Source organism: Mustela putorius, unplaced genomic scaffold (genome assembly GCF_011764305.1).
Source record: "Mustela putorius furo isolate JIRA1106 unplaced genomic scaffold, ASM1176430v1.1 tig00000095_pilon_pilon_pilon, whole genome shotgun sequence".
NCBI classification, from domain to species: Eukaryota; Metazoa; Chordata; class Mammalia; order Carnivora; family Mustelidae; genus Mustela; species Mustela putorius.
The window spans coordinates 20,404,434-20,422,836 of NW_025421280.1; the positions used below are offsets into that span (position 1 = coordinate 20,404,434).

Genomic DNA, 18,403 nt, shown 5'->3' on the forward strand with positions numbered 1-18,403 from the left:
AGCCCGATGGGGGGCTCAATTCCAGGACCCTAAGATCATGACCGAGCTGAGGCAGAGCTTAACCTACTGAGCCACCCAGGCGCCCCTTGCCTATTGGACTTTTAACATGAGGCAAAAGTGGCTGGGTGGTTGACAATAGGGTCAGAACCTGTGAGACACCCCAATAGCCAGTGCCATGGCCATGAGGACAAGTGAGCAGGTGAGGCTTCAAATACACAAAAACAGGAGCTGCAGACTGTGCACAGGCCAACAGTAAACCGTGGGCCCCCAGCAAACCCACATGCAGAAAAATGAATGCTGGGACACATGCTGAAGCCAGAGCCAGAATGGCCTTCCAAACCCCGAAGGACTCCCAGCATCTCTGCATCACCTGCGTCTGCACTTCCGGTCCTAACTCTGAATCCTAGAAACACAGCTTTCCCTGAGCTCCCAGGAGACCGGGCTGCACAAGGCAGGGCAGAGCCAGGTTTTGTGGGACCTGAGGCTTATATAATTTGGAAGGCCTACTTTAAGAAAAAGGATGCAAAATTACAGGCTTAAAATTAGGCAAGTGAATATGTAGGACAAATAAAGAAATCGCAACCAATCGTAAATTTTCGAAAGTCGGCAAATACCAAAGCACTACACAGCGTTTATATCAAACCACTGTTCCACATCTATCATGGTTTTCCAACATTTTTTTGCAGCATAACCTGTGAGTACTTCTTCATATGACGATTTCGCAATGTCATTTTTGATAAAAGTGTGTTTATTTTGGATGGACCGGATGCGTAAAGTGCGATTTCTCATGCTGCCTTCCACACTGTTCATAGCAGCTCCCCTAGCTGATGCCCTGAAATCACAAGAATTCTGATCAATTCTCTTTCACCAAATTCACACCAAAATAAGAAAGAAGTATGGTATGCTTTATAATTGTCTCACTGTGTTATCAAGTATATTCCCAATAAGACAGAACTTCAGTTTTAATCAGGCGTCAGTGAGAACAGCATCTTCCATTTATGGTTTTACATATCTGATAACAAGAACTTTCTACAGACTGGCTCTTGTCTCCACACTTTTCAAACCTCCCTTTTCCTCCCCTGCCCAGCTACTTCTGGTGCCAAGCACTGACTGGGGGACACGTTCATATCTGTCCTATCACTGTAGCACCCTGTGTCCCCCCAAATTCATTCCATGGCACGGTAACAGGTAGGAAACCTCTAGGAAGCCATCTCTAATGAAATGGCTAGCAAGGACATGTCTATTCCCAGGGGTGACTGTGAAACCCATAAATCTGCCTCATTAAACCCAAAGTAAGCAGGCATATCCGTGGTCATGTCCCAAAAGAGGCTGCAGCCCATTCCACACCACCCAATATAGAAGGGTGACAGGAGGCACCAGAGAGGTGGAGACAGAGGCCCTCTCTAGTTGCAGCTAAGGGACCTTGCTTCCCCAAATTTTGCATGAAATCATACTTGCCCGCAAACACAGTGCTTGGAGGCCATCCCACGGGCTCTGCCACTTGAGCTTCTGGAAATCCAAACCTGCTATGGATTAGAGTTGTGTGCCTCTCTCTTTGCTCCCACCAGCAGGAGCAGAAAGACGTGACCGGAAGGCATAGGAAGATCAGGACTCAGGATGCCACTGGGGTCTGAGAAATATACCACAAGCAAGAAATATACCACAAGGCGCCCCCAGATGACAGGAACCACCAAATGAGGGGATTGGCCAATCCGCAAGAAGACACGAGCAAGAGGCGAGAGGAGAGAGATGTGACAAAAATGTGTAGGGTCAGGACCTGATGAGGGGGAACCTTGTGTGTAGGTGGGCGGGGTCTCATGAGGGGCGTGACTAACAGTTGAGGGTGGGGCTAAAGACTCAGGTGTCCTAACTGACAGATGAGTGAACTCTTTAGACCGGGGCCATGGACACACAAAATGTGAGTAAGGCCCACCTGGCAGGGGCCTGCCCCGCGGATGATGAGCCTTGACTTCCAATGAGTGGGAGACTGGAAATCAGACGGATGGGCCTGGAAATGAAGGGGCAGGGCCACTTAGGCCGGGACCCCTTTCTTCCCAGCCCCACAGACGGGGACCGCAAGGGGAGGGCGTCCCACTGAGCATGTCCGTGTTCTTCCCTCCCCCGATCAGTCGGAGAAGGCAGCCATAAAGATTCAGTCATGGTGGCGTGGCATCATGGTGCGCCGGTCGCTACTGCATACAGCCCTCAGGGCCTGGGTCATCCAGTGCTGGTGGAGGTCGGTGCAGGCCAAGATGCTGGAGCAGAGACGGCGCCTGGCACTAAGACTCTACACCTGCCAGGAGTGGGCCGTGGTGAAGGTGCAGGCGCAGGTCCGAATGTGGCAGGCCCGCAGACGGTTTCTCCAGGCGCGCCAGGCGGCCTGCGTCATCCAGTCTCACTGGCGCTGGCACACCAGTCAAACCCGGGGCCTGATCCGGGGCCGCTATGAGGTCAAAGCCAGCCGGCTGGAGCTTGACATCGAAATCCTCTTGACCTAGGGACGTAGCAGAGCCAAGGAGACTGGATCTCTCTTCCAATAAAGACACTTACTGACCACAGTCGTGCCCTTTGGAAATCAGACCCATAAAAGAGGGATCCACTCCAAAGTCATGGTCTGGAGCCCGTCCCAGGGCATGCCACCCTAGACCCTGGCACCTACTGCAAACCTGAGTCTTCTTGCACCCCAAAGAGACCCCCACAGCCCAGGATGGGCTCTGACACCTCAGTTAGCCTGGCTCAGCCAGGCTCTGCGCTGGGTCTAATTTTTTGGCAGCCCCTCCCCTGGATTCTCCATTCAGGGTAGGACACCAGAGAGGCTGCAGCCAGAGCCAGCTGGGAAAGCCAGGATTCCACAGTCCTGTGCCGGGCAGGGCCCTCGGGGCCAGTACAGGCTTGGCGGGGAGCCGGGAGGACAGGGCACCCAGCTGAGCAACAGCCCGCCAGGCTCTGTGCCTTCCTGGGGGCTAGTCAGCCAGAGCCATCCCTGGGGGAAGGCCAGGCCAGGACTGAGGAGCAGCAGCTGTGCAGGCTGCTTCGCCCCCAGGGGCTGAGACGAGGCTTCCCTCCCCTCCGCTGGCCATTTCTGGGGAGAACCAGAAGCGGAGGGGGAGGGGAGAGAAAGCCCCAGAAGGTGCGGCTGAGGAAACAGGCAGAGGGAGTCTGGGGTGGGCAGGGGGAAGGACTGTCCCTAGACCGCTGGAAGTCATTGGTTTGGGGATCATCCTCTAAGTCTTACCACATCCTCAGAAGCAGCTGTCCTGGAGTCCCCCCAAGATCCCCTGTATTGGCCCCAGTCCTTCCACAGACTGCCACAGCCTCCGCAAGGTCGGCCTCAAGGGGGTGTCAAGGGGCCTCTGAGGGCTGAGTCTGCTGCGAACAGGCGGCGTCTAGGTTCAGTTCTCCGTGTACCAGTCTCTCACAGCCTCTGCTCTGACGTTCAGGGTCCCTCAGATGTTTGTCTTGGAAGCTGCCTCCCAGAAGCCTGAGGCTCGTGACCCTCCCTAGGGGTCCGTGATGGGTGGCCTTGCCCAAGGGGTGGGAGGACCAGCTGGGGAGGTCCTCATGGGCCTGGCAAGTGGGTAAGGATTTCCTCCTCTTCAGGACTGTGTGTGTTTTGGGGTGCTTGCGTGTGTTTGGGGCTCAGGGCAGTGTCTCCGGTACAGCTGTGGCAGGTATGGGGATTCAGAATCAGTCGGACACCGGCCTTCAGTAGCTGCAGGTGGCCATGGCGCAGCCGGATATCTGCTCTTCCAGAGGAGCCCCTTCAGGAGTTTTGGGCACGGCTCTCACCTGCCCGCCTTGCAGGAGCGAGTGGTAGGAGGCTAGTTAGGTCTGCATCCTAGCAGGACAGAATTCTGCCTGACTGTGCCTGCAGCCACCACCGCTGCGGTGAGAGGTGGTTAAACCGAGGCTGGCAAGGCTCGAAGTGTCTGATTCTTAACCTGCATTGGATACTGGAATCCTCTGGGACACAAAACACACCAACGCCTGGGCCCGCCCACAGATTCTGTTTAAGTGGTCTGGGGAGAGGCCTGGGCATGATTTGGAAACTGCTGAGTTTTTGTTTTGTTTTGTTTGGTTTAAGATTATATTTGCCTATTTGACTGCGAGAGAGAGAGAGAGAGAAAGAACAAGCAGGCAGAGCAGCAGGCAGAGGGAGAGGGAGAAGCAGGCTCCCTGCCGAGCAGGGAGCCTGATGTGGGGCTCGATACCAGGACCCTGGGATCACGACCTGAGCCAAAGGCAGCCTCGTAACCGACTGAGGCCTTCCCAGCCGCAGGCAGAGGAAGTGAACAGGATGTTGGATGGGAGTCCACAGACAGGACCCCCGTTAGCACCCAGGTCCACCAGAGGTGAGGCGGCAGGCAGGGCCTTCAGAGGCAGACACCCTCCTGGAACATCACAGAGCCTCCCTTCTCTTCCCTGCTGCCATTGAGAATTGGGCTGCCAAGAAACTCTCCCTGAGAATATACTGCAACCCCAGAAGTGAGGATGGGGTGGGGGGCAGTGATGCTGGCAGCCTTGGGGCAGCCTGAGGGGACTCTGAGGAATTCTGTATCCCCATTCTTGCTCCTCCCCCAGACGACAAAGTGTCCCCAAGAGATAGGTGCCCTAGGCCTGATCAACAAAGAAATTTATTGACCCTCAGACTGGTCTGCATACTGGGCTCCTAAGAAGACAGTTCAGGCAGTGAGGGTTCATCCCCTTCTGGTCCCTTCCAGTCCTGAAATAGGATTCCCAGGTGGCATTTCATCTCCTTACTCCCAGGATGCCTACCCCGTGCTCTCAGGCCCCTCACACGACTGACCCGTCTCCAGCCTCAGCTCTGATCCCACCGTTCAGGTCTCCATCCTGATTTGTGTTTTGCTTCTCTCTGTCCCACATGGCAAACCCAGAATGAGATGGCACTGAGCCATTTCAAGATTTACAGTAGAGCTACAGTAATCAAGACAATACGGTACTATTGAAAGAACAGACAAGTAGATCAATGGAACCGAAGAGAGAGCCCAGAAATAGGCCCACACAGATACAGTCAACTGAACTTGGAAAAATGACCAAAGGCAATTCAATGGAGAACGAATGATGTAAAAAAAAAAAAAAAAAAAAAAAAAGTGACTCTAGACATAGATCTTACACCCGTCACAAAAATTAACTCAAAATGGACCACAAAAGTACAATACTCCCAGAGCCACGAAAGAAATAACCAGCAAGCTAGACTTCATTAAAATAAAAAATTCTGTTTTGCAGAAGACACTGGTGAGGGCGCCTGGGTGGCTCAGTTGGTTAAGCGACTGCCTTCGGCTCAGGTCGTAATCCCGGAGTCCTGGGATCAAGTCCCACATCAGGCTGCCAGCTCCATGGGGAGTCTGCCTCTCCCTCTGTCCTCCCCCTCATGCTCTTACTATCTCTCTCTCAAATAAATAAAGTTAAAAAAAAAAAAAGAAGAAGACGACACTGGTGAGAGAATGAGATGATAAGCCTCAGACTAGAAGAAAATTCTTGCAAAAGACACATCTGATAAAGACTGGTTATCTTAAAAAGACAAAGGACCCTGAAAACTCAACCCTAAGCAAATGAACAACTCATTAAAAATTAAGAAAATTATGAGCAGACAATGTAGAGATGGCAAATAGGCCTATGAAAAGATGTGTCACAACATATGTTATTAAAAAATTGAACATTAAAAATTAAATTTAAAAATTTTAAATTAAATTTTAAATTTTAAAAATGAAATCACCCTATACATCTATAATTAGGAAGTCTAAAGTCCAAAACACTGATAATACCAGAACACTGATAGCACCAAATATGGAGAAACAGGAACTCTCATTCAGTGCTGGTGGGAAGGCAAAATGCAAAAAAAGAAAAAAAAATACACTCTGGGAGACACTATAGTTTAATACAAAACTGAAGTAGGCTTCCCCATAGGATCCAGCAACTGAGCTCCTTTGAATTTACTCAAGTGAGTTGAATGTCTACACAAAATCTGCGTATGAATGTTTACAACAGTTGTATTCATGATTGTCAAGTTGAAAGCAACCAAGAAGTCCTTCCCTTGGGTGAACTGAGAGACCTCCTGCTGTGCATCCACACCACAATGGAATATTTAGTGAGAAAAAGAAATGAGCTCTCAGGGACACCTGGGTGGCTCAGTTGGTTAAGCAGCTGCCTTCGGCTCAGGTCATGATCCCAGCTGATTCTAAAACCCATGTTGAAATGCAAAGGACCTAGAACAACCAAGACAATCTCGAAAAAAAAATAAAATAAAATTGAAGGGCTTATCTGATCTGACCTCATTTACTATAAGCTACAGTAATTAAGACAGTGTGGTGTTCGTTAGGGTAAAAAACACATCCAATGAGACAAAACAGAATCCAGAAATAGTCCCACTCATTTATGGTCAACTGATTTTTTTTTTCATATGGTCAAGTAATTTTTTAAAAGAGTGTCAATATAATTCAGTGAGGGAAGTAGGGTCTTTTTAACAAATGATGCTGAAGCAACTACTTGGGGGGAAAGATTATAGTTGAAGCATACAAGAGTGCTAAAGGCCTCAGAGGAAAATCTGGGGATAGTTTCACTCAGAAATTAGGGCATTCAAAGTGCCTGGGTATACTAGGAAATTTAAAAAGCTGTGCTCATGACCAGGGCAAGATTCATGCCCTGAAAACACCTGCAAAGACCTGAAGCTTTCACCTCTCTTTGATCTCTAAGCTAAGAGCAAATAGGAAGGGAAGGCTAAGGGAGAGTTCTACATGGCTCGGCTAAGTGTTGAAAGAGTGTCCCAGTGCAGAAACACTTTGCAAAAACCAGGAGAGTCCCTTTTCTTTCTTTGTTTCTTCTCTCTTCTGGCATTTAAGAAATTTTCCAATAAATCATTAACTGAACACAGCTAAAGGAAGCTAGACTTCAGAGACCACATACTAAGAACACTGACTTAAAAAAATAATTTAGAAAAGTCAATAACCAAACAACTATAGCCCACAGCAAGCCATAAAAAGATAACTTAGGGAGAGAGAAAATTCCAATTTCCAGAGTTACCACATTATAAACAAAATGTTCAGTTTTCAGCAAAAGAGTTACAGAACATGCAAAGAAACAGGAAAGTATGACCCATTCACAGAAAAAAATGAACATAAATTGTCCCTGAGGAAGCAGAGACACTGAACCAATCAGACAAAGGCTCTAAATCAACTGTCTTAAATATTCTCAAAGAGCAATTGGACACCATGGACAAAGAGCTAACAGAAACTGGGACAATGTATGAACAAATAAAGAATATTAACAAAGAGAAAGAAATTATAGAAAGGAACCAAATAATAATTCTGGAGTTGAAATGTACAGTAACAAAAACAAAAATTACAAGAGGGCTTCAATAGCAGATTTGAGCAGGCAGAAGAAATAATCAGCGAACTTGAAGATAGGTCATCTGAAATCATTCAGTCTGAGGAGAAGAGATAAAAAGAGAACAGAAGGAAAATGAATAAAGCTTAAGAGAATGAGATACCATCAAAAGTACTAAAATATGCATAACAGGAATCCCAGATTAAGAGGAGAGAGAAAAATGGGCAAAAAGAATATCTGAAGACACGGTGGCCGAAAACTTCCCAAATTTAATAAAATAAAATAATCTAAATCTCCTAGAAGCTCAATAAACTCCAAGAAAGATGAACATGAAGAAATCCACTCTGAGACACTTTATAATTAAATTGTCTAAGGCCAATGACAAAAAGAGAATCTTGAAATTAGCAAAAGAAAAATTCATCATGCATAAAAGACCCTTAGTAAAATGAACAGATTTCTCATCAGAAACCAGGGAGACCAGAAGGGAGTGGGATGATAGTTTTGTTTTGTTTTTTAAAGGGAAAGCCTTCTCTTTTTCTTTCTTTCTTTTTTTTTTTTTTTAAGATTTTTACTTATTTATTGAGAGAGAGGCAGTGAGAGAGAGCATTCGTGAGGAGAAAGTCAGAGGGAGAAGCAGACTCCCCATGGAGCTGGGAGCCTGATGCGGCACTCGATCCCTGGACTCCGGGATCATGACCTGAGCCAAAGGCAGCCATCCAACCAACTGAGCCACCCAGGGGTCCCGTGGGATGATAGTTTTAAAGGGCCGAAAGAAAAATCTGTCAACCAAAAATTCCATATTCAGCAAAACTGTCTTTCAAAAGTGAAGGAGAAATTAAGACATTCCCAGAAAGTTGAACATGTACACCATAAATAGACTGCCCTTAAAAAATACTAACAGGTCAGGGCACCTGGGTGGCTTAGTTGGTTAAGCATCTGCCTTTGGCTCAGGTCATGACTCTATAGAGTCCTGGGATTGAGCCCAGCATTGGGCTCCCTGCTTAGCAGGAAGCCTGCTTCTCCCTCTCCTTCCACCTCTGCTTGGGTCCCCTCTCTTTCAGCCCCTCTCTCTGTCAAATAAATAACATCTTAAAAAAAAAAAAAAGAATCTGTGGCAATAACAACTTTGGGGGAATGGAGCTTTTTGCAGAATTTTGTGTGTTACTGAAGCTACATTGGTATCAATTCAAATCAGATTGTTATAAATTTAGGATGTTAACAGTAATTCCCTCATAACCACTAAGAAAATGTCTTCTTAAAAATACATAAAAACACTGGGGTACCTGTGTGGCTCAGTCAGCTAAGTATTTGCCTTCAACTTAGGTCATGATCCCAAAGTCCTGGGATATAGTCCCACATTGGGCTCCCTACTTGGCGGGAAATCTGCTTCTCCCTCTCCTGCTCCCCCTGCTTGTGCTCTCTCTTTCTCTCTGTCAAATAAATAAATAAAATATTTTATCAATAATAAAAAAAAGAGCTGCAATGGCCTCACCATTACTACTATAAAATGTCTATATTAAAAAGAAATGTCTCAAATTAAATAACCTAACTTTACATCTCCTAGGACTAGAAACAGAAGAGCAAACTAAACCCAAAGACAGCAGAAGGAAGAAAATAATGAAGATTCAAGTGGGGATAAAAGAAATAGAGAATACAAAAATGATAGAATAAAACAAAAAATTGGTTCTTTGAGATCAAAATTGACAGACTTTTAGTCAGACTTACCAAGAGAAAGAAAGAGATATAAATAACTAAAATTAAAAAAATAATAATTCCATTACTACTGACTCTAAAATTAAAAGAATTGTTCCCCAGTGGTGGGCTTACTGCCACAGACCCAAAGCCATCTAGCCCACCTGTGGTTCTGGCAGGAGCACTGCTCCTCATGCCCCTGTAGTGGACCCACCACAGGCCAATATAATACAGAGGTAGGAGATGTTAATACCCCACTCTTGGTGATGGATAAATCATCCAGACAGAAAACCAATAAGGAAACAGCAGAACTGAACAACCCCATAGACCCAATGGATCTCATAGATGTATGAAAAACATTCCCCCCAATAACAGCAGCATAGTCATTCTTGTCAAGTGCACCCAGAATATTCTCCAGGAGAGATAGTACACAAGGTCACAAAACCAATCGTACTGAACTGAAGAAGCGTGAACTCATTCCAAGTATCTTTTTCCAATCACAAAGCAATAAAAATAGAAGTCAATAATAGAAAGAAAAGGGGAACATTCACTAATACATAGAAATTAAACAACAAACTCTTAACCATTGGGCCAAAAAAGAAATAAAAAAGGAAATTAGAAAATACACTGAGAGACAAACAAAAGTGAAAATACCACATATTTTATGAGATGTAGCAAAAGCAGTTATACAAGGAAAATTTATAGGAATAAATGTCTACCTAAAATATAAGATCACAAACCATCTAACTTTATACCCCAAGGAACGAAGAACAAACTAAACCCAAAATTAGTAGAAGGAAGAAAATAAATTAAAGCAGAAATAAATGAAAGAGAATAGAAAAATATTGAAACTAAGGGGTTTCTTTTTTAAGATAAATAAAATCAAACCCTTAGCTGGACTAATTAAGAAAAAGAAGATTCAGATAAATAAAATTGTGACTAAAAGAGGAGACTTTACAACTGATGCTACAAAAATAAAAAGAATCATAAGGGACTATTATGAATAATTATACACCAACAAACCGGACAATGAAGAAGAAATGAAAAAAATTCCTAGAGACATACACACTATCATGACTGAACCAAGAAACAGAAAGTCCAGACAGACCAATAACCAATAAGGAGACAAAGCAGCAATCAAAATATTCTCATAAATAAAAGTCCAGAACCAGATAGCTTCATGGGTGAGTTCTACCAAATATTTAAAGAAAAAATTAATAACAATCCTTAAACTCTCACAAATTTGTTTTAGGAAGTCAACATTACCCTGATACAAAGGTCAAAAACACCACAAGAAAAGAAAACTTCAGGCCACTGTTCTGGATTAATATAAATGCAAAACTCCTCAACAAACAAACAAATACTAGCAAGCAAGTGTGCTCCAGTGGCTCAGTCGGTAAAGTGTCTGACTTTGGCTCCAGTCGTGACCTCAGGATCCTGAAACTGGGCCCTGCACCAGACATCACGCTCAGTGGGGAGTCTGCTTCTCCCTTGTCCTCTGCTCCTACCTCCCATTTGTGCTCTCTCTTTCCCAAATAAATAAAATCTTTTAAAAAAGTAACAAACCTTGGGGTGCCTGGGTGGCTCAGTGGGTTAAAGCCTCTGCCTTCGGCTCAGGTCATGATCTCAGGGTCCTGGGATCGAGCCCCGCATCAGGCTTTCTGCTCAGCGGGAAGCCTGCTTCCCCCTCTTTCTCTGCCTGCCTCTCTGCCTACTTGTGATCGCTCTCTCTCTCTCTGTCAAATAAATAATTTTTTTAAAAAAGCTTTAAAAGAAAAGTAACAAACCTTAAACCAAATTTAGTAGCACATTAAAAGGATCATACACCATGACGGAGTAGGATTTATCTTTGCATCCCTGAAAGGGAAAGACCCTACAATACACAAATCAGTCGTCTGAGATACGACACTAACCGAACGGAGGGTAAAAATCACATGATCACATTTCAAGATGCAGAAAAATATTCGCCAAAATTCAACACTTTCATCATTAAAAAAAACACACACACAACAAATTAGGTATAAAAGGAACTTACCTCAACACAATAAGGGACGTTTATGAAAAGCCGACAGTTAACATCATAGTCAGTGGTGAAAAGGGGAAAGTCTTTCCTCTAAGATTTAGAACAAGGCATGGAAATCTACTCTTCTCTCTTAAGAAAAAAATATGTAAAAGGACTCTAGATCCAAAAGGAGAAGTAAATTATCTGTTTTACAGATGACATGATCTCATAAGTTAAAAACCCCAAAGACTACACACACACACACACACACACACACACACACACAGAGGCATATATACACGTACAACCTGCTAGACTAATAAACACTTTTAGTAAAGTTGCAGAATATAAAATCAAATAAAAATCAGTTGCATTTCTAAATAAATCTTTTCAAAAGTGGGGACAGTGCCTGGGTGGCTCAGTAATGATCTTGATTTGTTCTGGATTTGAGTTCAGGTCATGGTCTCAGGGTTGTGGAATCCAGCCCTGCCTCCTCCCCCCACACCCTACCCCCCCCCCAACATGCTCAGCAGGGACTCTGCTTGAGATTCTCTCTCTCCTTCTGCCCCTCCCCCTACTCATGTACTCTCTCTCTCTCAAATAAATAAATTAAAAAATAAATCCTTTTTAAAAATCAGGCCAGTATTTTTACACAAACAATTTTATACACTAAGAATGACCTATCTGAAAAGCAAATTAGGAAAACAGTCCCATTTACAATAGCATCAAAAAGAATAAAATACCTGGGAATAAACTTAGCCAAAGAGGTAAAAGACATGTACATTTAAAACTACAAAACACTGATGAGAGAAATTAAAGACAGAAATTAATGCAAGAATATCCCATGTTAATGGGTTAAAAGAATTAATATTGTCAAAATGTCCATATGACCCAAAGTGATCTACAGATTCAATTTCACCCCTGTCAACATCCTAATGGCATTTTCTACAGAAATAACAAATACGATCCTAAAATTCATTTGGAACCACAAAAGAACCCAAATAGCCAAAGTACTTTGAGCAAGAAGGACAAAGCTGGAGGTATCATACGCCCTGATTATAGGCTACGTGACAAAGCTACAGTCATCAAAACAAAATGGCATTGTCGTAATAACAGACATGTAAGTCAATGCAACTGAATAGGGAGACCAGAAATAAACCCTCACATACATGATCAACTGGTTTTCAACACGGGAGCCAAGAATATGGAATGGGTAGAAAAGACAGTCTCTTCAATAAGTGCTGATAGGAAAACCGATATCCACATGCAAAAGAATGGTATTAGATATATAGATATATATAAATCAACTGGGGCGCCTGGGTGGCTCAATGGGTTAAGTCTCTGCCTTCAGCTCAAGTCATGATCTCGGGGTCCTGGGATCAAGCCCCACATCAGGCTCTCTGCTCAGCAGGGAGCCTGCTTCCACCTCTCTCTGCCTGCCTCACTGCCTACTTGTGATCTCTGTCAAATAAATAAATAAAATATATTTTTTTAAATCAACTTCTATTCAAAATAGAATAAGGACTAAAGGGCTCCTGGGTGGCTCAGTGGGTTAAGCCGCTGCCTTCGGCTCAGGTCATGATCTCGGGGTCCTGGGATCAAGTCCCGCCTCGGGCTCTCTGCTCAGCAGGGAGCCTGCTTCCCTCTCTCTCTCTCTGCCTGCCTCTCCATCTACTTGTGATTTCTCTCTGTCAAATAAATAAATAAAATCTTTAAAAAAAAAAAGAATAAGGACTAAATAGAATAAATACTAAATAGATAGAATAATAATACTAAATAAATAATAAATACTAAATAATACTAATACTAAAAATAATAATTTTTAGTATTAGCATTTAGTAAGTAATAATACTAAATAATAAATACTAAATAAATAAAATAGAGACTAAAATATAAAAGCTGAAACAATAAAACTTTTAGAAGAAAACATAGGGAAAAGTTTCTGGACACTGAATTTGGCAATGATTTCTTTGATACGACACCAAAACCACAGGCATCAAAAGAAAAAAAACCGATAAAACTAAAAGTGTCTTCACAATAAAGGAAACAATCAACAAACTGAAAAAGCAAACCATGTCAGGGGAGGAGATATTTGTAAACCATCTACCTGATAAGAGGTCAATATCTAAAACATACAAAGAACTCTTACAACTCAATAGCAACAACAAAAACGAAAACAAATAAAGGACTTGCACAGATATTTCACCAAAGAAGACATATAAATGGCCAAGAGGTAGATGAAAAGTGCTCAACATCACTCATCGCCAGGGAAATGCAAATCAAAACCACAAGGAGATACCACCTCACCCCTGTCAGAATGGCTAGAATCAAAAAAGACGAGAATTAACAAGTGCCACCGAGGATGCAAAGAAAAAGGAACCCTCATGCACTGTTGGTAGGAATGCACATTTGTATAACCACTGTGGAAAACAGTATGGAGGTTCCTAAATAAATTAAAAATAGAATTACCATATGATCCAGTAATGCCACTACTGGGTATTTATCCGAAGAATAGGAAAACACTAATTCAAAAAGATATATGCACTTGTATATTTGTTCCAATATTATTTGCAATAGCCAGGATATGGAAGCAACCCAAGAATTCATCAATGGATGAACGGAAAAAGAAGATGCGGTATGTATGGGCAATGGATATTGCTCAGCCACAGAAAATAACAAGATTCTGCCATTTGCAACATTATGATTGGACCTAGGGGGTATTATGCTAAGTGAGACAAGTCAGCAGAGAAAGACAATACCATAGCATTTCATTCATATGTGGAATTTAAGAAATAAAACCAACCAAAAAAAAAAAACAAAGAAAAGGAGACAAACTAAAAACCTGATTCTTTTTTTTTTTAAGATTTTATTTATTTATTTGACAGAGAGAGATCACAAGTAGGCAGAGACACAGGCAGAGAGGAGGCAGAGAGGAGGAAGCAGGCCCCCTGCCGAGCAGAGAGCCTGATGTGGGGCCCGATGTGGGGCCCGATGTGGGGCTCGATCCCAGGTCCCTGGGATCATGACCTGAGCCGAAGGCAGAGGATTAACCCACTGACCACCCAGGTGCCCCTAAAAGCCTGATTCTTAAATACAGAGAACAATCTCGTTATTGTGGGGGTGGCGGTGGGTGAGTTAGATAAAGGAGATTAAGAGTAAACTTATGGGGGCACCTGGGTGGCTCAGTCATTAAGGGTCTGCCTCCGGTTCAGGTCATGATCCCAACGTCCTAGAACTAAACACGGCACTGGGCCCCCTAATCTGCAGGAAAGCCTGCTTCTCCCTCTCCCACTCCCCCTGCTTCTGTTCCCTCTCTCGCTGTGTCTCTCTCTGCAAATAAATATATAAAGTCTTAAAAAAAAAAAAGAGGACACTCAATACTGAGCATTGACTAATGTACAGAATTGCTGAGTCATTGTGGGGAAGTGAGAAAAAACAGAATTGCTACATCATTATATGGCACACCTGAAAGTAATATAACACTGTATGTTAACTATACTTCAGTTAAGAAGAAAAAACATGATATATATCATATCACACACTCACATTGGAAGATTATTAGCCATAAAAAGGAAGGAAATCCTGTCATTTGCAACAACATGAGTAAACCTGAAGGGCGTTATGCTAAGTGAAATAAGCCAGATCCAGCAGGACAAACACTGCATGATCCCACTTTTATGAGAAGTCTAAAATAGTCAGACTGAGAGCGAGTAGAACAAGGTCACCAGGGCTGGGAGGAGGGGGAAAGGAAGAGGTGTCAGCCAAAGGGTACAAAGTTTCAGTTATGCAAGATGAGTAAATTCCGAAGATGGACCATAGAACATAGAGCCTGTAATTAACAATACTGTATTGTACACTTGAAAATTAGCTAAGAAGATAGATGTTTTTGTCAAGTGCTTTTACCACAAAAGAAAAAAAATGTAATTTAATAAATAACTAAAGAGACTGGAAGGGATCTTTTGAAACTGATGGGCAAGTTTATGACCTTGATTTTGGTGACAGTCTTATGGATGTATACTTATCTACAAACTAATCAGATTGTATACATTAAATATGTTCAACTTTCTGTATGTCAATAAAGCCTCAATAAAGTGGCTTTAAAAAGACTTATAAAAGAATACTATGAACTATACTCCAACAAATTGGATAACATAGATGAAATGGACCAATTCATAGAAACACGCAAATTATCAAAATTGATCCCAGGAAAAAAATAGAAAATCTGAATAGACTGATAAATCTGAATAGACTGAAAATCTGAATAGACTGAATCGGTAATCAAAAACCTTTGGGACCAGGTGGCTTTACTGGTGAATTCTACCAGAGATTTAAAGAATTAACACCAATTTTTTTCAAACTCTTCCAGAAATTAGGAGAGAACACTTCCTAACTCGTTCTATGAGGCCAATATTACCCTCATACCAAAGCCAGGCAAGTACTGCAAGAACAGAAAACTGTGGATCAATATCCCTTATGAGTACAGATGCAAAAATCCTCAACAAGGGGCGCCTGGGTGGCTCAGTCAGTTGAGTGTCTGCCTTTGGCTCAGGTCATAATCCCAGGGTGCTGGGATGGAGCCCTGTGGCTGGCTCCCCGCTTCTCCCTCTCCCTCTGCTGCCCATGCTCTCTCGCTTCCTCATTCTCTCTCTCAAATGAATTAAAAAAAAAAATCCTCAACAAGATACTAATAAAGTAGATCCAAAAGCTCATTAAAAAAATTGTACATAATGACCAAGTGAGCCCCAGAATTTAAGGGCGGTTCATCATATAAAAACCATTTTTAAAAATTCAATGTAATACAACACATTAACAGAACAAAGGGGAAAAAAATCACATGATCACCTGCACTGATGCAGTGAAAGCTTTTGACTAAATCCAACATCCTTTCATGATAAAAATAATTCAGAAACAGGAATGGAAGATCTTCAGCATGTTACAGTTGATACACAATGTTACATAAGTTTCAAATAAAAAATCAACCAATGGCATTTTGACAAAATTTCTTTGCTCATTAATAGGGTAAGATAATTAAAAACAAAGCTACAGAGTAAAGATTCTCATTACATTTACCTGATAAAGAATTCATCCTGAATCCATAAAGCATTCCTACAAAACAACATTAAAAAATAAATCACCCAATAAACTCGGGCAAAAGATTTGAAGAAGTACTTCAAAAAAGAAAATACAGGACAGCCTAAAAGAACATGAGAAAATGCTCAGTATAATTACCAGAGAAACACAAATTAAAACCACAATAAGATGCCACTACATATCCACTACAGCTTAAAAGGACTGACAAGAGGCAAAGAGTATCTGGAATTCTCATACATTGCTGTTAAATGGCACAATCACTTAAGAAAACCATTTGGAGGGGCACCTGGGTGGCTCACTGGGTTAAGCCTCTGCCTTCAGCTCGGGTCATGAACTCAGGGTCCTGGGATGGAACCCTGCATTAGGCTCTCTGCTTGGCAGGGAGCCTGCTTCCCCCTCTCTCTCTGCCTGCCTGCCTGCCTGTCTGCCTACTTGTGATCTCTCTCTCTCTGTCAAATAAAAAAATAAAATCTTAAAAAAAAAAAAAAAAGAAAACCATTTGGAAATTTCCAATAGAGATTTTAAAGAACACTGACTCTATGACTCAGCCATTCCACTCTTTGGCATTTACTAGAAAAAAAATGGAAAACCTATGTCCACAGAAATGGTTGCTCAGAAGTGTTCAAAGTAGATGTATTTATAACAGCCTTAAAAATTGGAAAATTCCAATGTTTATCAACAGCAAAGCAGATAAGGGAATTACAGTGCATTGGTACAATGGAATACTATTGAGCGATTAAAAAAAAAAGTACGAAGATCTGACTCTCACAACAACATGGATGAATCATGTAAACAGACCAAGGGAAAATGTCAGACAGAAGAGTACATACAGTGTGATTCCACTGATCTGCTCTAGGAAGAGGCAAGACTGGACAATGCTGATCAGAATCAAACAACGGTTGTCTCCAGGAGGTGGGGGTGGAGGGGTGCAGGTACCTTCAGGAGTAAGGAGAAGGTTCTACTTCTAGATTTGCCTGACGCTTACCTGATCAACAGACTCGTACCCCTTAAATCCGTGCCTTTTATACCACGTAAATACCACTTCATATTCATTTTTAAAATCAGACGAGCATCAAACTTCCCTACAGCAACACTCAAGGCTAGAAGACAACGGAGAAACGGTCCACCGAGTTCTGAGGGAAAGAGTGTGGGTCAGGAGGAAGGTGGTGGAGGGCACAGGCTTCCAGCTGGAAGGTAAGTGCGTGCTAGGATATCACGCACCGCATCTGCTATGGGGCATAGAGGGAAGCTGTTAGGAGAACCGATCCCAGGAGATCTTGTCCCAAGGAAAAAAGGTTTTTACAAGGGGGCGGGAGTTGTTTTTTGTTTAAATAAGCTCAATGCCCAGCGCAGAAGCCAATGCAGGGCTTGAGCTCAGAACCCTGAAATCAAGATCTGAACTAAGATCAAGAATCCCACGCTTAACCCACTGTGCCACCCAGGCCCCCGCCTCTTCTTTTCACTGTTCTGTCCACCAGGTAATGGATGCTAACTAAATTCACTGCCCTAATCACTGCGCGGTATTCCTAGCACCACTCCACTCTACCCCTTAGGCTTACACAGTGATCTGGGTCCATTTTATCAGTAAAACTGGGGGAGGGAGGGTATACATATATATTTAAAAAATCACAAATTTTTAAAAAAGATTTTATTTATTTATTTGACAGTGATCACAAGTAGAGAGGCAGGCAGAGAGAGAGGGGGAAGCAGGCTCCCTGCCAAGCAGAGATCCCAGGATGCTGGGATCCTGACCTGAGCCGAAGGCAGAGGCTCAAACCACTGAGCCACCCATGTGCCCCGCCCAAATCACAAATTTAAAAAAATAAAATAAAATAAGAGCTTGTCGGGTGGAAAATTGGTGGCGGACAGGGAGGGCAAGGAGAGAGGGACGAAGAGCCAGGCCGCTCCAAAGTGGTAGGTGACAAGTTTAAGAAACAAGCACACTTACAGGCTCGTCCAGGCGTGTCCGGGATCTGAAGTCCTAGCCCTCGGTCTCAAACACCCCACCCCCCCGACCCCCACTCCCTGGTTCTGGAGATCTTAGGACCACGCGGCTGCTTGTTCCAGGGTTCCTCCTTGAAAATGGCTGGGAAGATGGGACAGTGGGCGGGGCCTGAACCTCTGAGGTCCCCCGCCACCCCCCAAACCCCCCTCCAGCTGCAGCCTCCGCGGTATCCTGGGTGGGATCCTGGAACAGAGGAAGGGTGTTAGCGGAAGACCAGGAAATCTGAATCAACTATGGATTTTTAGTTCATAAGAAGGTATCAACATTTG

General features: G+C 43.3%; 1 protein-coding gene across 1 annotated transcript; it reads left to right on the plus strand.

Annotated features, from left to right (window-relative positions):
* The first annotated feature begins 1,828 nt into the window (after nucleotides 1-1,828).
* On the plus strand, nucleotides 1,829-2,575 carry IQCF6 (IQ motif containing F6). Its single transcript, XM_004780104.3, has 2 exons — nucleotides 1,829-1,918; nucleotides 2,130-2,575. The coding sequence occupies exons 1-2, from the start codon at nucleotides 1,904-1,906 to the stop codon at nucleotides 2,496-2,498; spliced, it is 384 nt and encodes a 127-aa protein (XP_004780161.1). The 5' UTR covers nucleotides 1,829-1,903; the 3' UTR covers nucleotides 2,499-2,575.
* The last annotated feature ends 15,828 nt before the right edge of the window (nucleotides 2,576-18,403 follow it).